Consider the following 20,094-nt stretch of genomic DNA (forward strand, 5'->3'; position numbering starts at 1 on the left):
TTTTTTTTTTTTTTTAAAATTGCGCAGCGGTGTATTTCATTTATAGGTTTGGGAGGGCTAAATTAGGGGTCCGGGCGCTGCTGTGCCCTGCACGCGGTGCTTTGGGGGAGCTTGAGGAGGAGCAGCTCCTGCGGCAGGAGATGTTCGTTGTCGGCGAACAGCAACGCGCTGCCGCCTCAACACCGAGGGGGACTTGGCTAACGCGTCGCGTTGTCCTGCCGGCAGCCATGAGTTAATGGCACGACGGAACCCGAGGCCACGTTTGTTGGTTGGGGCGTGGAAGTCCAACGGCCCACCGGGTGCTCTGGAGCCGCTCTGGCATCCCGTGCACGCGTGGCCTGCGCTCCCCAGAAACTCCTGCTTCCATGCAAAAAGACGTCTCTATGAATAAGGGTGATATTTGGGTAACGGGGTCTCTATTGTTAAAATCTGAAACCCCATCGACTTGGGAGGAGGAATGCGTTTTTATGGCACGGACCCCTTTGCCGTTAGTATTTAATCTCCTCCAAATTGAATGATTAATGCAGCGAAGGCACTGAAACAGTATCCAGAATTTAGACTACAGATGTTTCGTATTTATTATGTTTCCAAGCGCCGAGATAAATACAGGAATAAGTGATACCACGTCTTTGCTTGACATTCAGGAGGCTTCGGCGTATCTGATGAGATAGATTTGGGCTTTATCTAAGTGCAGAGTTTGTACAAAACCAGAGAAGAGATACCAGCGGCTCTTTTAGCTCCCTCCCTCTGGTTTTTGGTTTGTTTGTTTTTTTTTTTTTTTACTCCTATAAAGGTTGAAGACCCTTTTCAGGGGGCGTGTGGCAAATCGGACTATTAACCGGGAGAGTGAGGTTGCCCAGCGGGCTCGTTGCTGGAGTTGCCGGCGAGCTGCCGCTCCCCGAGCCCAGGTGTTCGGCTGCTGGTTTCAAAGGGCGTCCAGGTGCGGGGTCCCCTCCTCGCCGAGGGAAACCCCCCCCTGCCCCGGTCCCGTGCCCCTTGGCGGGACATACGGTTCGTGGCGGCGCCATGCTGGTACGGCTCATGGCCGGGGTGGATGGCTGCGGCGCTCTTGGCTCCCTCGACAGTCTCGGCCTGCTTTACCGTCAGCCTGAAACGTGTCGGGCTCAGACACCAGCGGCAACGAGCCCTCCCTTGGAGGGGAGGGACTGGGAATGCGCTCTTGACTTCGGAGGAGCCACCCCAGTTTACACCCACTGAAGATGTGACCTAGATCTGGCTTTTTTAGTCTTGACGGCAGCTGGCGGGTGGCCCTTCATCCACTCACTGAGTATTAATGAAGCCATTTCCGTAGAAAGCGGCGCCCCGGTTGGGATGTGGATTTTAGGGGTGTGCTGAGGATGTGCTGGCCTCGCCGTGCGGCGTAGCCCGTGGCTTGCTGTTCTTGGTGGTCGGCCTGGAGCAGGGGCTCGCAGCCCCTCTCTGTCTCCATGTGACCGGAGATGGGGATGCTTGCTGTCTCGCAGCCCTGTCCCGCCGCCGGCGTCGATGGCGAGTCCTCTGGGCGCTTGGCTGGGGCTTCGCGGCTCCAGCTTTGCAGTGCGAGATCCAACGTCTCCCGAGCTGGGGAAAGCCCTCTGTGAACCGCCCGCCGCGTGGCGTGTTAAGAGTACCCATGGCTTTCAGGGGGTCTTCGGCACCTGGAGGCGCCGTGGGTGCTGGGGGAAGCCCCCCGAGGTTTTGGGAAAGAATAGGAGGAAATTTTCAGACAGGCTGTCTCGGTCCTTGCCCAAATAGAGCTCCCGGCACAGCACGGGGTTCTCGGGAAAGCCCAGAGGTTTCTCCTCCTAAATGATGCCCGTGGTTCCTGCGCAGTGCCGAGCGATGCCAGACACAAACACGTGTCCTGAGAGGAGGAGGAAGGGCTCCATCCTGCTGTATCCCTTTGCGACAGTCGGGTGTCCTAGTTGTTAAAGGGGGAAAAAAGAAAAAAAAAAAGACAAAAAAAAAAAGTAAAATAAGAGAATAACTCGCACCGTGGGCCATGTCACACCTGTTCTCTCCTCTGTCCCCATGCTCTCTGTAGGTTCGGCGTACCCCACCAGCTGGCGCAGCGCCCAGGGAGCCCCGGACGTCTGGCAGTTTTCGGATGGAAGTTCAAGAGCACTTAAATTCTGAAAGGAGGTGAAGCTGGGGCGAGCGGCCGGCGGCATCTCGGCGTCCGGAGGTGGCCCTCTGTCCTGCTGGCTCGCCGCGTCCCCGGGAGAGCCTGAGAAGTCACCCGCTGAAGGCAGCGCTCCCCGGGCTCCTCCTGCCTGCAAGACTATCGTATTTATATTTTGTAATAGAGTACAACATTTCTTCGGGGTTGGGTTGGGTTGGGTTTTTTGTTTTTCCTTTCTTTTTTTATTTTCTAAAAACAAACAAAAAAGCAAACCCACCCACCAAGGTCAAGGGCTTATCGATGGCTTCGACCGGCTCCTTTCCCCACGGAAAAGACTTGTCTTGCTCTCGTGGACAACCCGGCCTGTTGGTTATCTCCCTGACGTGCCACTGCTCGGAAGGCGCATCTTGATGTGACGAATTAAAAATAAAACAAAACACAGTGTAGGTCTGCGGGTGGGTGGGAAATTGCCATAATAAATGTTGGAGCTTTAGGTTTTGTTTGCTCTGTCTTTAATTTTTAATGCTAACGAGGGCCAGGCGGCTGGTATGACTTTGTGTGACCGTACCGGCTGCAGAAAACCAAGTGCTGAGTTGATGGAGAGGAAGCTGGGGCTGGCGTCCGGGCGAGGGGCCGCAGGGCCCCGGTGGGCAGATGTTCCCTGCGGGGCTAGACCAGGCGTCAGGCTTACGGCCGCTGCGCCCCGAGTCGTGGCGAACCCCCGTTGGCCTTCGGTGATGCTGAAGCGGGGCGTCTCTCCTCCGTCGCCCGCCTCCTCTTGATGAATGCTGGCTGTCGGATTGCATTCCTGCTGTTAAACCTTGTGCTTTTGGGGCTGGTGGGATCCGTAACGTAGTGTCCGTCCAAGGAGAAGCGGGGCCAGCCGGTGGGTGTCGGGAGGAGCCGTGCTCTTGCTATGGAGATGCTGTCAGCAGCAGGGGATGCAGAGCCCTGCCCCGAGCCGGGGGTACCGGGGGAAATGCTGCCAGGCTGGCTATCCCGGTGTCTCCCGCCGCGGGTCCAGCCCTTGCACAGCTTTCCCCCTTGCCAGTGGCACTCGTCCCTTGCCCGGAGCTGAGCTCCCGCCCCTGGGAGTTTGCTGGTTCAGGGGCCCAAGCGCTTTGCTTAACAGAAGATGGGTTAAGTGCGTGCTTGCGTGCTGTCTCCCATGGGATTTATAGGCTGTAGCTGCTCATGCCTCTGCCGGCGGGCGGGAATGGACCTTATTTGGTGAGAGAAACCAGCCGGGGAGCGAGCAGAGCCGCTGGCCGGCCGTGTCAGGCTGCCAGGACACCCGCTGCCGGTCGCAGCGGGACGGAGCCGAGCCGCGGGGCAGGGGCCAACTGATGTATTCGCTTCGTGTCTTAGCTTCGTTCTCACGGCTGGCTCCACGCAGCTGCTTTCTGAAAACCCGAGCGAGGCCCCCGGCCGGGCTGACCCCCTCCTGGCAAAACGGCCGGAGGGGAATCGATGTTGCCTTTTCGATGGGTGGTGGTTGCTCTTTTGTTTTTTTAAAACCCCAGGCTGCGGTTCTCATGTCGGCTGGGGCATAGCACAAGCACGGACACTTTTGTACCTGAAAGCTCGGCAAGGGGCCGGGACGGGTGGCAGAAACACCTCCACGCAGGCCTGTAGACTCAAACCGGGGTGCACAGGCATGGGTTGACCCTGAGGGAGCTACTGCTGCTTCTTTTGAGGCGATTTGGTGTTTGAGGTCCAATTACCCGAAAGCCTGCACGCACCCTAAGCTTTTTTTATCACTTGGAGATGTTTTTAAAAGGTTCTTCCCGTGTTTTTAAAAGGTTCTTCCCATCCCAGCCTGTGCTACCACCTCTGCGTCTGCTTGTAAGGGTTTTTTTTGAGCCTCGGAAGGGTGAATCCTGTTGCATTAAGCATCCTATTGATTGCAAGCACGCCATGCAGCTCCCGTTAGCTCCTGCCCTGGGGTACCCCTGCACCAGGCAGCTGCATCGCGTGGGGCTAACGGAGCTGTTAATTGCAGAGGGGGTTGCTCTGCCTTCTCCTCCAAACTGCAGACCAGGGAGCACCTGGTGCCTACCTACAGCAGGTCTGCGATGCCTGCAATAAAGGGCAGCTGGGGGGGTGCTTTCTAAAGGATTTTCAGTGTGGTGGCTGGTTCTGGGGGTGTCTTCACCCTGACTTTGTCTGAGCACAGGCAAAGCTCAGTGCATGGATGGCTTCTGGCCATGCTTTTGTTGCTCTGCCAGGTGAAACGAGCGCGATGTCCTTTGCTTTCTCTGGCTGTGGCCCGTCTCTCCTCCGGCAGCCAGCACCAGGCAGGTGTTTCTCCCAGGGAAAGCAGAAAATAACACGGCGGTGACAGCTAAACGTGCTCTGCCGAGCGCGGCGGGGGGAAAGTTATACCTGTCCTTTCCTGACGTGTCGAAGGTAAAGTGGAATAGTCCTTAAAATGTGCATTTTTTTTTTAATACAGGTGTAAAACCCGCCCAACTCTTACGACTTTAAAACATCCGCGGGATTTATGCGTTGCCTTAAAGTTACCACTGGATGTGATGAGGGCGTCGGGAGCCTCTCGTGAGCGTTGGGGCTCTTCTCCCCAGCCGCGGGGCTGATCCTGCTCCCGGGCTCCGTGTGGCTCTTAGAAAGCAACAGGGCAGCCCCAGCACCCGTTTTTGGTGGAGCTACAAGGGTTTCCACCACCTCGTCCGAACTTGGGCTGCTGTGTGCGTTAATTAGGGGTATCGTTAGGATCCCTTTTTGTCCGGCCAGGACTTGGCTGCTGCAAAGCCCTTCTCTGTGTCTGGGTGTGCAGAGGATCAGCAGCCACGGCGTTACAGCGGCTTAATGAGTTTCTGCCAATTAACAGGAGTCAAGGGTTTCCTGCGAGGGGAGAGCCGGAAAACTGTCAGCCTCGAAGCTGGAGGTTGCTCTGTTTTCGGTGCAAGAGGGGCGATTTTCCTAGGGATTTTGTATTTTAGCCTATTCCCAGTGTGTCAGTCTGCACATCAGAGTGACAAAATGAATACACTTTGTCTTTATCCAAAAACCAAAGCTCTAAAGTTTTGGAGATTTTAATAAGCAAAAGAAAAGCTCTTTTTTCCTGGTCCAGGGGCTGAGATGAGCAAGATACCTGGGAATTAGCTAGCTTAGCTTTGATTTTTTTTTTTTTTTTTTTTGGTTTAAAAAGCTGCTTTTAAACTTGAAGTCAATTGAAGACTGTGCTGTGTTTTATTTCTAAGCGCACTTTCACTACATTACAATGCAGCAAAGGTCAAGTCTTTTGTGAAGTTTGACTTAAATTTTGCTTTCAAAACATTGTATGTGTTGGGTTGGCGACGCGTTCGGGCCGTGGGCTTTTCCAAGGTGAGAAGAGAGGAGTGAAACGAGCGCGTTGGAGGTCGCTTGTCGAGCGCCGTCTCTCCAGAAGGGATCTGAAAACAGACCTAAAACCCCATGAAGGGGATTTCCAGCATTTTGCCTCAGCCCCAGCTTCGTGTTGGGTCCCACTAAGCCCCCCCCCCACCCCGGGACCAGCGGCAGCGTCGGGCTCGTGGGCAGCGCCGTGGCGTGGCCGGGGGGCAACGTGGGCTGTTTCACTATCTCTGCTTTCGTTTTGCATCTCGCTCGGTCCGCGGCTGTGCGTGTCTGAGCCACCTGGATGCCGGCGAAACCCCGGGGTGAGCCTTTGCCCGCGGATTTGGTGGTGGTGAGGCGGAGGACCTGCTAATTGTAGCTGCCTTTCCAGGGCTCCCTGCGCTGGGGTGACATTCCATGTGATCCCACTGTAAATTATTACCAAGGAGCGAGCTGAAACACCCCTCCCGAATGAGAATGGTGCCTCATTTGCTGCTTTTTTTTTTTTATTCCCTGCTCCCCCCACCCCGGCCCCAGTTTTCCCATTTCAGGCGTGATTAGGCATCGCCGGTCAGTCGTATGTTGTATCTGCTTCAAGTCGATAAAACTTTGTCGCCCCTCCATCCCAACACCCCCTGGACGTCCTTCCCCCCGCCCCCAGAAATCACCCTCAGAACATTCATCTTCTGCAGGGGCCCAAAGGATCCATTATTCCTGAGGAAAGATGGAGTCGGGAAGGAGGGAACACAACGCCGACATCCCCCACCCCCCAGATATGGCCCTTGCTCCTTAATCTCACTGGATAGAGTTACACATCTGGTAGGGCCTTGCTCGTTGTTGCTGTTACTTTTATTGCGTCTTTAGCGGTGATGAAGTTCAGATGGCAGAACCAGTGGGCCCCAATTTAATTTCGTCTGGCCTCCCGTAAGGAGGACGCCGTGATCCCCGGGCAGCTCGGGCGGGCAGGAGCTGGCCTGCCGTGGGGATGGGCAGAGGTGGGGTGGACGGACAGATGGACAGGCCAAACCCCGCGGCCAGGGTGGGCAGAGGGGGAGAAAAAAAAAAGGAGAAATCTGGAAATAAGGGTGATAACGGGTGGGTGGAGGTGTCTGTGCCATGTGAGCCTCGAACGCTGCAGTGACATGGATGGGTGGGTGGATGGACGGACAGATGGACAGGCAGCTTTTCATGTCAAAACCCAGAAGCAAGATCAGGAGGTGGATTTCCACCTCTTTTGGTGGCTGGGGTGTGCGTGCCGTGATGCTTTCCGGGGTTGCTCTAGCCCTGATGGCTCTTCCCTGGCCATTTCCGTGGCCCTCCGGGTTCCCAGTGGCAATGTACAGAAGCTCCCACCTCTCCCCCGATGTCTGCAAATGCATGTGTCTAAGGGCTATACAGGATTCATTTACGGGCCTCCTGTTGGTGGGATATGTGCATGCAAAATGAAGGTTGTATTTGGCTTCTAATATTCAGATCTATATTCCATATTGTGTTGACCAAGAAAAGCAACTCAGCCCCCGTGCTGAAGAATGTGATGGACTGATGACTTTCAGAAACTTACTGTAAATCAAGGAGGCTAATAAATACTTGCTATTAATAAAACAAGGCTACTGCCTTTCAAGTTATTTTCACGTTTTACATCTTAAAATTGAAATGGAATGAAAAAGGCAATACTTCTGGACCTCCCCTCTTCCCCCGGCACGGTTGTTGCTAAACTTAACCTCCTCAGATGCCCAGGCAAGATGAGTTTCTCATCAATGAGAAGGTCCAGGTGGAGCAGTAAGACCCCTGCCCAGCCCCATGGAGCTGAGGAGGGGCTGACCCCAGCGACAGGGTTCCCTTGGCAAGCGGTGGCCCCTCACTGGGTTGTCCCTATGGGCTGGCAGAAGATCCCCAGAGCTTGTCCAGGCCCATGCATCAAAGAGCCCGCAGCCAAGAGCGGTACCACCTGCACCAGCTCATGCTAAACCTTTAATGCTTCCCAGTTGTGAGCGAAGCTGCTCCAGGTGGTGAGTGCAGGGGCAGAGCATCCGCAGGCTGCTTAACCCTTTCCCTCGGGTTTCTCTGGGTCCGTAGCCCATCTGTTGCAAGTGTCGGGTGAAGGTGTCGGTGGCCAGGGGCTTCCCGTGAGACACACCTGCAGGCAGCAGAAAACGGGGCTGTGAACTTGCTTCTTGAGTATCTGTAGCAGAGCTCGTAGTGCCTACGGGGACGCCAGGTCAGACTCTTTAAATAGCTGTGCCCTTGCAAACCCGGGACACGCTGGGCAGGGAGGGAGTAGAGGATGGAGCCCTAAATAAGTCTTTTTTTTCTTTTCTTTACGGGAGCGCCTGTCCTTTCCCTGACCTCCTCTTGCAGCCCTCCACCAGCGAGCAGTGCCCGTGGCTGTGACACTTCGGTCCCGCGGGCCGAGGTTGTCCCCTGGCAGCCCTTGTTCCACGGCTCGCCTCCCGAAAAACCGCCATCGGTGGATGGCGTGGGCTCTGCCTGCCCCGCTTTTCCCAAACACCTCTGCACCCCTAATTCCAGTATGGATAAAACTTTTTTTTTTAATATTTTCCTCCCAACAGATGTCTTCCCTGCCTCCTCCCTGGCTCGCTCCCCTGGGGTTTGGCTTTTCCGTTCGGAGTCATCGGGGAGCGACATCCCTTTGGGAGCTGCTTTGCACCTGGCTGCTCCCGTCGGCTTTTTGCTGCCCGAAATCCCCTTTTTACTCCCCCGCTGCCCCCTTCCCTCTCTCCCCTGCTGAAGAGATAGCACTTTCTGCAGCTGTAGTGATTAAAGGGGAGGGGAAAAAAAAGCTTATTTAAAGTAGAGCCTGGCAATATAAAATAAGGTGTGGAGGTGATGAATGATCCCAGGGTATATTAAAGCAGGGGCTGGCATTTTCGACATCTCTCCTACCCGCAGCGTGTTTGAGCACCCCGGAGACCGGCTGTTTTGAAACGCCGAGCATCCACCCCCGGGCCCTAATTCGGGCAAGTTTAAAAACGTCCTCTGGGATTTAGTCAAGTCGCTGCTGTTTTCCTCTCCCGGAGACCCCGGCGCCATTGTGTGGATGTGGGGCTGGAAGGGGACGGAAGGGCAAATCCCACCCCAGCCCCGCTCTGCCACCCGAGGGGGACAGAGGATGGGCGCCGCTGGAAAAGGGGGGAGGTGGGAAAGCCTCCCTGGCTTTTAAAGGCTTTTTGGAAGAGTATTCCCGGCATCGCTGTAAGAGGCAGTCAGGAGAATGCGGGGAAAAGACGAGCTCGTTGCATGCAATGAGCAGGGCAGGCACGGGGAAATTATGCGTTTTTTCCGGACCTTCTTATTCCCTTCTGTGTATTAAACATTATTTTAATATTCGAGTGACAATGTTTTATAATTAAGCTGAATGTAAGGGAGACGGAGCGCGCTGGAGAGCTGGGCTCGGTGCGAGGAGGTGAGGACGGTTTCCACCCGTGGCCCAGGATTAACCCCGGGGCTGCAGCGTCCTCCGCGGCCGCGCTGCCGCGGCCCACGCCTGGCTCTCCAGCGCCGACGCGCCCCGCGCTCCGGCAAGTTAAAAACCTTTAACTCATAAAGGTTGTAATGTTAATACAGAAGAAAAGCCTTTTAAAAAATTACATTAGTTCACAGACATCTATTGAACTCATGAGGGGAAATCTAGCCCCTGAGAGATAGAAACTAAAGAGCTGAGCCATAAACCAGTACGATAACATCCTTATTATAAGATGCAAATTAAGGGGCCCAATTCACTTTAAAAAAGCATTATGAGTATTTAATTTTTCTAGTGGGAATATCTCTGAAGTTGGCCTGTGTGTGGTTTTTCATGCTGTGTACTAAAAAAAAAAAAAAAAGAAAGAAGAAGAAGAAGAAAGTAAGTCAGGCCACGAAGAAGCTGCTGAAGGCAGAGCTGAGGATGCCGAGCGGTGGTTTGGGTGTCAGAAGAAGTAGCTGGTGCTTGTCGCGGGCAGGAGAGCACGCGTTCACACCGCATTTGGACGGGGAGCCCGTGGCTAAAGCCAGCAGCATCGCGGTGGGTTTCTGAAGGTGTAAAACGGGGCCTGAGCCCGCCCTGGGATTTGCTTTAAGCGCGTGTTCGATCTCCGGAGCGGCTGGCTGGGTCTCCCGTGCATCTCTGGCCGCGGCTGGGCGCTGACGCTGGTGCTCGGCGGGTCAAGTTGATGCGCTCGGTTGAGACCCCATCTCAGTTTTTGTGGTTTTCTGGGCAACCCCCTCCCCGCCCTGGGCGTTCCATCCCCTTTCGGGAGGCAGCTGGGCTGTCGTGACGCTGCCGACAGCGTTATTGGTTCCAGGTTACAGAAAACATAGACTCTGGCAAAGGGACCACGGGGCTTCCGGGTGCTTTGAGCGAGGCTCTTACTCACGCCGGGAGTGATGTGAGGCTTCATCATATCTGCCGAGTTTGTTTTTTCTGGCCATTCCTTGTTTCCTGGAGCCTTTTTGAATTATTTTATTCTTTCTTTCTTTTTTTTTTTTTTAATGCTTGAAGTTGGAAGACAGTGTAATCGTTGCCCGTGCCTTTGCCGTTCGTTAGACGCCAGAGGTTGAAGTCCCGAGCCAGGAGAAGGGCTTGGCACGCAAGGTGGGGACAGCTGGGATAAAAGGGAGAGAGCCTCCCGGTGCTTGGTCCGCTCTCCATCCAGATTTTGGGGTTGAAAGGTTGAGACTTGTTCAAAAAAGCAAAGAAAATGCGCTACCTTGAATTCGCATCCCTAAAGACAAAAGGCCTGGCTCGGCCGCTGGCGTCCTGGAGCCATCGGGAGGCTGGAATTACCTTTGCAAACCGAAAAAATAAACCCCTACCCCGAAAGACTGCTTTCCAGGCAGGCATCATACAGCTCTCCTGTATAACGCCCAGAGGTCAAGGGGTGAGTGAAATAGAGAGACCAGGTAAATACGTTCATTTGAAACCTGGGGATTAGACAATTCTGTTTATTTTTGCGGAGTTGCAGAGCATCTCTCCCATTATGGAGATGGGAACCGGGATGGGACGGGGGCTGCTGGCTCCAGACCCAGCCCTGCAGCCCCAGTTCGGGGTCGGGCTCCGCTCCCACACCGCAGACGCTGCCCTGGGCTCGGCGCACGGAATAACGGGGTTTTCCCGAGGTTGGGTTAATCAGTTGAGGAAATCCCCGGTCTCCAGCTGGACCCCGATGGCCGAGCTCGGACCGTGTCTGAGCCGTGCATTGAAACCCGTTCCTCATCCCGAGGCTGCCTCCCTATCCCCTTTCCGGCAGCCGAATACCCACTTGTTTCCAAACCACTGTTTACAAGGAATATTGCTCCTTTTTAAAGCTGCAGGGATGCACGTGGCCAGCAAAGACCGTAAAATAGCGGTAGGTAATGCCCGCTGTCAGGCGCTGGGCTGGCCGAACCCTTAGAAATACAGACTCCTTGCTTTGAGTTGTTTTTTTTTTTTTAAAGAAAATAAATCCAATATATCCTTCTTTCATCCTGTTTAGGAATCATAAATTTAGGATGTAACAGGGTTAGCGGCCCGGCTAGGCAGCTGTACGGGGCCATGGGTTAGTTAGGCTGGAAGTATTTATGGGGCTGTCGCTCATCACTTGTTGCACGTTGTATTGAACACCTATTTAAAAAAAAACAACGACACCCAAACTAAACCACCTTTTCTGACAGAGCAGTGCCATGCCGCAGTGATCCTCCCGCAGATATCTATAAAAAGAGGTGGTTTATGTCGTTTTTGTTTTTTTTTTTTTTTTTTTTTTTTGGCCTTTTTTCCTCCCTTCCCATCCTGAACCCCCACAGGAGCACGTGGGGCACTGCATGGACACGCGTGGCCGGAAATCGACAGATGGGGAATTTCGCTCGGCATTTACAGAGTGAACTTTGTGGGCACGTGGAAGGTGGGTATCAGGACGATATAAAGCCCGTGGCCGAGCCCCGGCGGTATCTCTCGGCCAGGCATAGGGGCGTTTTCCCATGCCGTTTCCCGGCTCGCCGTGCGCCCCCTAAACCTCCCCCTCCCCTCGATTTAGGAATAGGAGCCTCGTAAATCCTTCCAACCCGGATGCTTTATCGGGTGCCCCAGCTTCTCTCTGCGAAACCGCGGCAGGGGCAAACATCTGCGCAGGGGAAATCCTCCAGCTCCCGCTCCGCGGCGGCCGGCCGCTATCGCCGCCGGGAAGGCGGTTGTGGTTTCGTAGCTTTTTAGCCGCGAAATGAGGAAGGATGTTCCTCCTCGCGGTTCGCAATTACGGTGTAGAAAGTAAAAACCGTATTTGTGCATCCCACCCCAGATTGGCTCTCCGGCAGCCGGGCTGCGATAAGGGGCGACGCGTCGGGAAGCAAAACCCCGACGGTGAGCGAGTTACGAAAGCGATTGTAAAAGCTCCCTGGGAGATTAAACGCGGGGCTCCAGTGTGGAATAGCGTTTAATAAAACACAGTACCTTGCTTTAAAAAAAAAATATAATAAGAAAAACCCCAAAACCCAGCCTCCCTTTGTGCTGGGGTTGCAGCAGTTGGGATCCCGATGCCCTAAATTCACCCTCCACCTTTAACCCCAGAAAGTCTTCAGCTTCTGGGGGCAGGTGAGGTATTTGTGTCTCTCACCCCCCCTGCACCCTGATGTTCGCACCACCAAAGCCTAGAAAGGCCCCAGGGTCAGCACCAGCGAAGCCAGGAGCTGGGCTGGTCCCTCGCGGGGATGCTCTGGAAGGGCTGTGGGGACACTTTGCTCCGGGACGGGGTGATGCCCAATTTGAGGTCTGCCATCACTCCAAAGATGGGTCCTGGTCCCGCCTGACAGCAGCTCCTTGGGGATGGATGAAGCTGGAGCATGCTCTCCCCTATGTGTGCCTGAAGTGTTTGGGGATAATAAGTTGAGAAAGAGTGAATCATTGATTTGCTGGCTCGTGCCCGGCTGCGGGCGCTCCCTGCCCGGCCGTGTGCCGATGGCAGCGGGTGGGGGGGCGCGCGAGGGCTCCCGGGCACGTCCGTCCGCAGCGAGGGTGTTTCTGGGCACACGTCTTTTTGGAAGAGCGTGGCGGGCATCCTGCTTGGGGCCAGACGTCTTCCCAGAGGTGCTTCTACCCCCGCTCCCCTTTACACCTCCTGGCCACGAAGGCGACGCAAGGTTTGGTTTCTGCCCCACTGACAATCCCTGGTGGCAGGGCCGGAGCGGCAGAGCTGTTGGGTGCAGAGCAGGGCCACCGCCGCTGTGCTTTCACGAGGGGCTTACTCCTCTTCATTAAAGGAAGAGACCGACTTCCCCCTTGAGTTGCACTGGGGTGGACTTAATAAGGAGTGAGAAAGAGCAGTGGGATTCCTCTATTCCCTGATGCTCCAGGACTGTTTTTCTTTTCTTTTTCTTTTTTTTTTTTTTTTAATTTTGATTTTGTTTTTCGCACTGCAGCGAGAAGGTAGAGGCGAATCCTCTCCAGACAGGGAGGTGCAGGCGGGAAGGGGACGATCATCTTTGCCGATGGCCGCGGCCGGGATATGCCGCTCCCCCCGCCGCCGGGAGCCCCGTGGCTGGGGCCCTTCTCCCCGTGCCGCTCGGCAGGTTTCGGCATGACTCACCCCAGCCCGGGACGAGGTGGGGTGTTTTCTTCCAGGTCAGGATTTAGGTGGATTGGCAAAGGGCTGTGGGAATGCTTTTAAGGTGTCTTCTTGCATAGTTTTATTTTATTTTTTTTTTTCCTTTCACCTTTTTGTTTCCCTGCAAACAAGCCTTTCCCTGCAGTGCCAGGCTCCCCTGCTCCGCCTTCGCCCGGCAGATGAGCGAGGAAGGGCTCGGGCTGCCGGAGGTGCACATATAGCAACTCCCCGCATCCCGCCCTGTACCTCGGCCCAGCATCTTTCCTCCCCTTCTCCCCAGCACCCCCCCAAAACTGCTCCCCATCTCCAAAGGGGCCACCAACGCACCCCCATTTCTTCCCTCCTCCTGGGGCGCGTTAGTGATGGGCATCGACTCACGCTTGCATAGGCACTGCCATACTTCAAATAATAAATAGAACAGAACGAGGGTGCTGAAGCCGCCACAGGTCTTTGTAACGCACAGCGAAGTCTTTGAAGACCAGGAGCTCCAAGGCTTGCGGCGAGATAAAGAATAAGTAGTAATTAAAGATGCACGCACCGTACCGCTCTGAGCGGCGAGAGGTTTTTGCAACGCCTGGACACGCCACGGCGCTGGTGGAGGTCCTTGCCGCGGCAGTCCGGGGTGGCCGCGAGGGCCTGCAGCTGAGCAGCCGCTTGCGCGCGAGAGGTGCTTTGCGTTCCTGTTACTATTACGATTTAATGTGCGTTAATCACCGCGGCTCCCACTCCGCCGACGCGGGGCTGACAGCCCGGCTGCTGCCCACCCAGGGCCAAGCCCGGCCGCGCCTCCCGGTACCCCGGCTGCGGCAGATTAAAGATCTCCTACCACCAAGCTGGGATAAACGTCAGGTTTTGTGCCACTGGTTCCCATCGTAATTATGTATCTGCATGGGATAGACCCGAGGGCAAACCGTCCTGGCACTCCATCAGCGCTTTCCTACGTGCGCTTCTGGGAAGCGGAGGGACAGCCACACGCATGACCTGTTCTTCTGGCCTCTCCTCAATCACATCGCAGCCCCAGGTGCATTTTTAGCTCCTCTGAAATATTTTTGGGGTGTTTTTTCACGTTGGTGCCTTAATCACTTCTTTTTTTTTTTTTTTCCCCCCTTCTTTTTTTCCCCTCCTTTGACATGTCCGAACTATTTCATCCCATTCTTAGTATTGACATAAAAATGCAGCTGAGAAAACACTGAGGCTGTTTCAACAACTGCCGTGCTAAGAAGTAAAGTAAACCAGAAAGTAGTTATTACACCGAGAGCTTCCTCTTTAAATCAGCTTGGGGGGGGGGGGGGGGGGGAGAAGCGAGATTACTTGGTAATTAGATTCTCTCCCTCATCCTAATTGCATTACCAATAAATCAGCTCCAAAGATCTGTTTCTTTTTAAGTTTTCTTGAATTTAGCCTTTGTCTGAGAATCTTGGAACAACAGAGCCGCCGCAGGTACGATTAACCTATAGTTAATTACTGGGGTCTTTCAGCTCTGCCCGCCACCGTTAACCATCGGCCCCTCGGAAACCAGCCCCTGCCAGAGGGGGGAGAGCTGAGCGGGGGGGACTGGTCCCTCCTTACCCACATGGTGTAAGTAAAAGTGCAACAGGCTTTACGTGAAGGCATAATTTGTCAAACACGTGAGCCCGACGGAAAAAAACTAACTTTTCCGCAGCACGCCTTTTTGTTCCGCACTTTCTCCCCTTCTCTTTCCAGGGTTGCTAAAAGGCCAGGGAGTTTTAGCTTAGCAAATACCTCTTATAAATACCTCCTATAATTTCAGTCTCCCGGACCCTGAATCCATTTAAGCACCGATTAAACCATATGTACATTGTATATTTTCCTTTTTAGAAGAAGAGAGGATGTTTAGTGAATATATAATTACGCTGCGGGTCCGCAGGCTGCAGGTGGGCATGGGGAGAAACCCACGAGCCAGGAGAGGGGAGGATGAAGAAAAGCCCTCCCGAAACCGTGCTCAGTGTCCCCTTTCCCTTAATTGAGGTCAGGGCAGATCTCTTCCATTAAGAGGTGAGCAATGAGGGCTTATCGGTGACCTTCCACTGAAATCTTGCGCTGTTGAAACCCGGCGGTTGCACAAGAGGCAGGTGGTGATGTCCGTAGCAGACGACGGCTCCCAATTCACCGGCGGTTCGCGTGCGCCGTTCGCTTCGATGCGCTGGTTCATGCGCGCCAGGTTACATCCCTACGACCCACGGACAGCCAGATGGCGTAGCAGAAAAATCACTGCTGATGGTTTAAAAAAATAAATCTTTGGTGAACACAATGTAAATTCTGGATCGAAGGAGTTCACCTTCCTCACCCCTCGACTCAAGTCCACACTTTGCAAAGCTTTATTGATATCACACATGAGTTTCTTCTGGGCAGGAAGACAAGGAACGTTGCATTGACAATGCAATCGCTTTCAGCAGGAAAAAGAGGGAGTCATGACCCACAAACACAGCAACCCTTGGATGATTTTAATTGGGAAACTTGGGTAGGAGGGACATTGGCTCACACTACCTCCATTAGGAGAGCATCAGCGGGACTGGAGCTGCTCTGCAATGAGGGAAGAGCCCAGGAGATGCCAGCACTCGATGTGACCTCACTGACGGGGCACTGTGCCACAGGGTCAGACCTAGGTGGGCAGAGCCACGTACAGGCCACAGGCTCCACTGACAGAGCCAGGCATGGCCAGGGGATGGACCAGGGCCAGGAGCCATCCAGGGAGCACAGGCAGGACCAGCAAGAGATAGGGACAGAGATGGAGAGGATGGAGGAGACAAGGCTACACCCTTTAGGATTCAGAAATCTGGCCTGCTAACCTTCTTTTGCTGCTCAGAAAGTATTCAAGCCTGCCCTGCTGGGCCAGGGACAGGAATGGCCTTCAGCTGTGGCCATGCTACCCCCTCCACTGATTGCCCACAGGTGGGGACACTCAGCCCACTTCTCCAGCTTTTCCTGATTACAGAGGTCTAACGAGGTAGTTGATAAAGGCACAGGCTAAGAGCGGGCTTAGGTGCAAAGGGCTGGAGCTGAGCTTGGGAAGAGAAGCAGCAGGTTGTCCTCCTGTGTTGAGAGGCTCATGCGCTTTTGGGTTTGCCTTGACGCTGTCTGGACGTCCGAGAGGGTCCCCTGCACTGTGTGTAGGGGTCCCAGTGCTGGCAGCGCTGTGATACCAGCCTTCACCCGGGGTCTGCTTTGGCCACCGCCGCCTCGTGCTCACACCTCGGCTGGCTTTGTTTCTTTGGCTGGACCCGGGACGGCAGTGCCTGCGGTCTTCGTTTGCATTTGCCTGGCTCAGAAAAACCTCTCTCTGAGCTCAAAAAAACCCTCTGGGACTGCGCACGGCTCAGAAGTGCCAGCTCACCACAGGTACCCAGTGTGCTCTGGATGCGGGGGAACAAAGCTGCGTTGACTTGGGAGAAAAGAGCGGACGTCCTTGCCTGGCTGACAGAGGATGGAGGCTTCCACGAGGTCCTTCCTATTGAACCTCACTTGTGTGCCGTGCTGAGCCTTCGGTGGCACCCCATCTTGCCTTGCTCATCCATGTGACCACCTTGGGTTGCTCCCAAGGAGGAGGAGTGGACGTTCACCAGGGAGCTGCTCTCCGTGGGGCAGGTGAGTGCTACCTGTGCGCCGCTCTCTGCTGCGGCTCTTTAAAGTCATCCTGTCTTCGAGATCGTAGCTCTTTGCAAACACATGTTATCTCTCAAGGATCTCCCTTGTGCCCACGGTGTGGCATCTGCAATGTATGTGTCATATCATGCCGTCTTTCTTCCATGTTTGCCGGAGGGGAAAGCTTAGCATGGACTATGCATTAGATTTTTGGAAAGCCTCTATATTCTCTGGCACCATGGGCTCCATGGCATCACGGGCACGGCCCTTTGTCTGCGCAAGAGAAATATATTGGGTATTACGAGGGTGCAGGATTGTGTAGTGCTTTTTTGAAGACATACCTCTAGAGCTGGAGGCATGGTCTGAGCTGGTGTATTAATCGTGAGAAGATGTGTTGCTCCATTATCCTGGCAGAAATACATTTTTCTTCCCCGTACCTGACAATTCACGTTTCTGGGATGGGCTGTATTTTAGTGCTGCAGTGGGCAGAAGACTTAAGGTTTCTGGCAGGTTTATCTTGGGGGTTTGAAGTTTATTGGAGGTCCCTAAGCACTGCTAAATTAATAAAAATCACCAAGCTATATCACTTGGGGACAGTAGCATCATCTCTTATTATTGCTGAAAGGGAGCTAATATTCAAGCTCTCCAACGAGTGGCTTTGTACCACGACTAGCGTTTCCCTCGCTGGTGAGTCAGGGATGAAACCACGATGGGTTAATTCCTCTTTCCCTTGGGGAAGTAGCAGGGGACCCTGCAGAAACAAACGTGGTGACTGGAGGACCAGATGATGTCAAACCGCTGGATTCTGCCATTGAAAGGTCTTCCCTCTGCAGTTCCGCAAGTGGCGCAATGGGGCTGAAGCTGGATGGAGGTGGCCAGGAGCGTTTGGAGGTGGCCAGGAGCGTTTGGAGGTGGGGGCCCCCCCCACAGCTGGTCTGGCCTGTAACTGGGGTGGATGAAAGGAAGGGCAGCAGATGCTGGTGCTGCACCAAAGCCAGACCAGCTCCTTTTATTCCCTTCACTCCGGGCAGGAGACCCAGTCCAGGGGGCACCTTTTCTTCCTTTGTTTTCCCCTCATCAGAGCAGCAGCGGGCAGGCTTACCCAGTGCCACCAGCTGCACGCCTGGGGTCTGCGTGGTGCTGAGCTCAGCCCAGGTCTCCCAGGACACAAGGGTCTGTCTCCAACACCACCAGTCTTCACGGTCCCTCCCCCTCCCTTGGTGGGGTTGTATCGCCTGGTACTTGAAGACACCACAGCCCTGGCCTATCTGCCCCCCCCCAAACCACCCTCCTTCCATCTGAAAATCACAGCAAAGGTCAGCTTTATTCAATTTTTTGGCAAACCCGTGATACAACTGGCTGGACTGGTTTGAAAATGCCTGGTGGCAGCTGCGGCCTCGTGCGAGGTTGCTTCAGGATTGCGTCTCCCAGGCAGGGAGCCATTTACCGGGACGGTGTGATTTGCACTGTTACGTGTCTGTCCCGCTACGCACCCGGCCAGGGCAGCCCGGCTTCATCCGTCACGGTCCTGCCATTGCCCACTGGTGGCCCGAGGTGAGGTTGGTGTTGCCAGCTTGGAGGAAACATAAGGGTATCTTGAAATTGTTTCGGCCACCCCTTCCTCTCCCCTTGCATCTCCACCTCCGGCACGGGGTACCTGGCGTTAGCTTTTGAGTAATTCCAGCAGCAAGAATTGCAAGACAAAGACTTATCCCTTGAAACATCATCCTCGACTCCGGCGGACCCTGAGCTGCTCTCTATCAGTTCTTGTTTGAGTGATTAAGGATTGTGCCATTAGTCTGCTGCTTAATGAATATTGAAATACTGTCTGGAAATGGAAAGGCGTATGTTTTCTGCAACACAAACAAACCAGAAATATTTTCCACTGTGGTACGGTCCTCTAAGTGTTGGGTGTCACCCCGCTGGAGCTCCGGCGGTGCCCTCATCTTTGGACTGTATCGAGAAGTGGGGATCTTGTGGCTAGTAATAGCGAGGCCATTATTTTAAGGATACAAATGTTTAATGTACAATAACGAGTCACATAATGAATGTCCAAATGAGTGATGTTTTCTTCAGTTTTACATTCCCGGAGGCGCAGAAAGTATTGGTCACTTTGACACAGAAAGCAGCCAGGCAATTACACTGGCGTGCTCCGAAAAGAGGAGGTTTTATTTCATAACGCAAAACTTGAAAAAAAAAGCCCAGAAACACCCTGTGCTTCCTGGTCGCTGCTTTAAGTTGAATTTGCCTCCGCTCCACGTTAAAAAGGGACGTGGGATTTAGGCCTGTATTTAACTCTGAGCACCTCTGAGCTAGTGGTGGGTCTTTGGAAGCGAGGACGGGGAAAGGCGAGCAAGAAGGCATCTGCAAAGGGTTTCTTCTTTCCACGGGAAAGAAAAATTAAAATTAATGAAATGTGGTTCCCCTTTGCAGCACGAGGGATGCTGTGGGGGGTAGAGGTGGGGTACCACCGGGCAGGAGCAAGGCTGGCTTGGGTGGGATGGGGTGCTTGCTCTGGCTTTCCGTGTGCCCGTGGATGCGGTGGTTTGGGTGATGGTCTGACCCCCTGCCGCTGCCTTACCGAAACTCCCTGGGGCTTTGCCGTAACAGGGTTTTGCCCAGAAGCTTTCAGTACCCTCTTTTTTTTTTTTTTTTGGTCTTATTCATAAATAAGTTAATGAGAGAAGCCTCGCAAGATATTTTGAGAGCTTATGACTTAAGGCTTGATTCTCCCCTTACCGAAATTTCGGGGAAAGCAGTACCCCTGTCACTTTCGCCAGGCGGGACCAATTCATTATTTGTCATGCTACAGAAGACAACGAAACCTGGGTGATTTCAGCAAGGGCGGAAAATCAGTCTCAGGCGTGTGTGTGTGCGGGGGAGGTCTCAAATGAAATGTTGCCTTAGAAAGCAAAGTTCTCGTGTTCCAAAAAAAAGAAAAAAAACCCAACCTAGGTTTTATCTATTTTACCAAAGGCTAAAATGAATTCTTATGTATATTTTATAAGAATATTTGTTTTGTTTATAGCCCAGCATTAAGGATACTTTTTTCTTAATAAGCTCATGTCAGAGCTCCCATAACCGTAGCCCGAAGGATATGTTTTGCGAGAATGAAAAATGAACGTATTATTTACCTATCGATACCACGCAACGTTGATCAATGCAAACCAGCGGCGCTCCCCTCTCCTGCTCCCACCGTTACGGGAGGCGGGTCGCCCTGCCTGGGCAGTGCTGGGACTTTATCTGTAATATGGAGCTTTCAACCGCCGGGCCGACAAAATGCCTCTCTGACAGCCAAGCCATTAATTACCATCATCTGAGCCTAATTCATTCATCCCTTTCCCTCTCATGCAGAGGGACAGGGAGGGCTGAGGGCACTTGGGGAAACGTAGGCATGATTCCATATTCGTTATGCGGCGAGCGCTGCCTGCGACTTTGTTGGTTGCAGTGGCTTTAATTGAA

At 53.8% G+C, this 20,094-nt stretch overlaps 1 protein-coding gene across 4 annotated transcripts in view; it reads left to right on the forward strand.

Moving 5' to 3' along the window:
• The window catches only part of BCL11A (BCL11 transcription factor A), an 83,785-nt gene extending 76,738 nt beyond the window's left edge, over positions 1-7,047 (forward strand). For 3 of the 4 annotated variants that reach the window (XM_074578541.1, XM_074578542.1, XM_074578543.1), the window contains exon 4: positions 2,045-7,047. In XM_074578541.1, coding sequence (XP_074434642.1) covers positions 2,045-2,146 — 102 coding nt within the window. In that variant the 3' untranslated portion in view covers positions 2,147-7,047. The other variant, XM_074578540.1, reaches the window with a different exon arrangement.
• Positions 7,048-20,094: the final 13,047 nt, after the last annotated feature.

This window comes from Larus michahellis, chromosome 3 (genome assembly GCF_964199755.1).
Source record: "Larus michahellis chromosome 3, bLarMic1.1, whole genome shotgun sequence".
In the NCBI taxonomy this organism is placed as follows: domain Eukaryota; kingdom Metazoa; phylum Chordata; class Aves; order Charadriiformes; family Laridae; genus Larus; species Larus michahellis.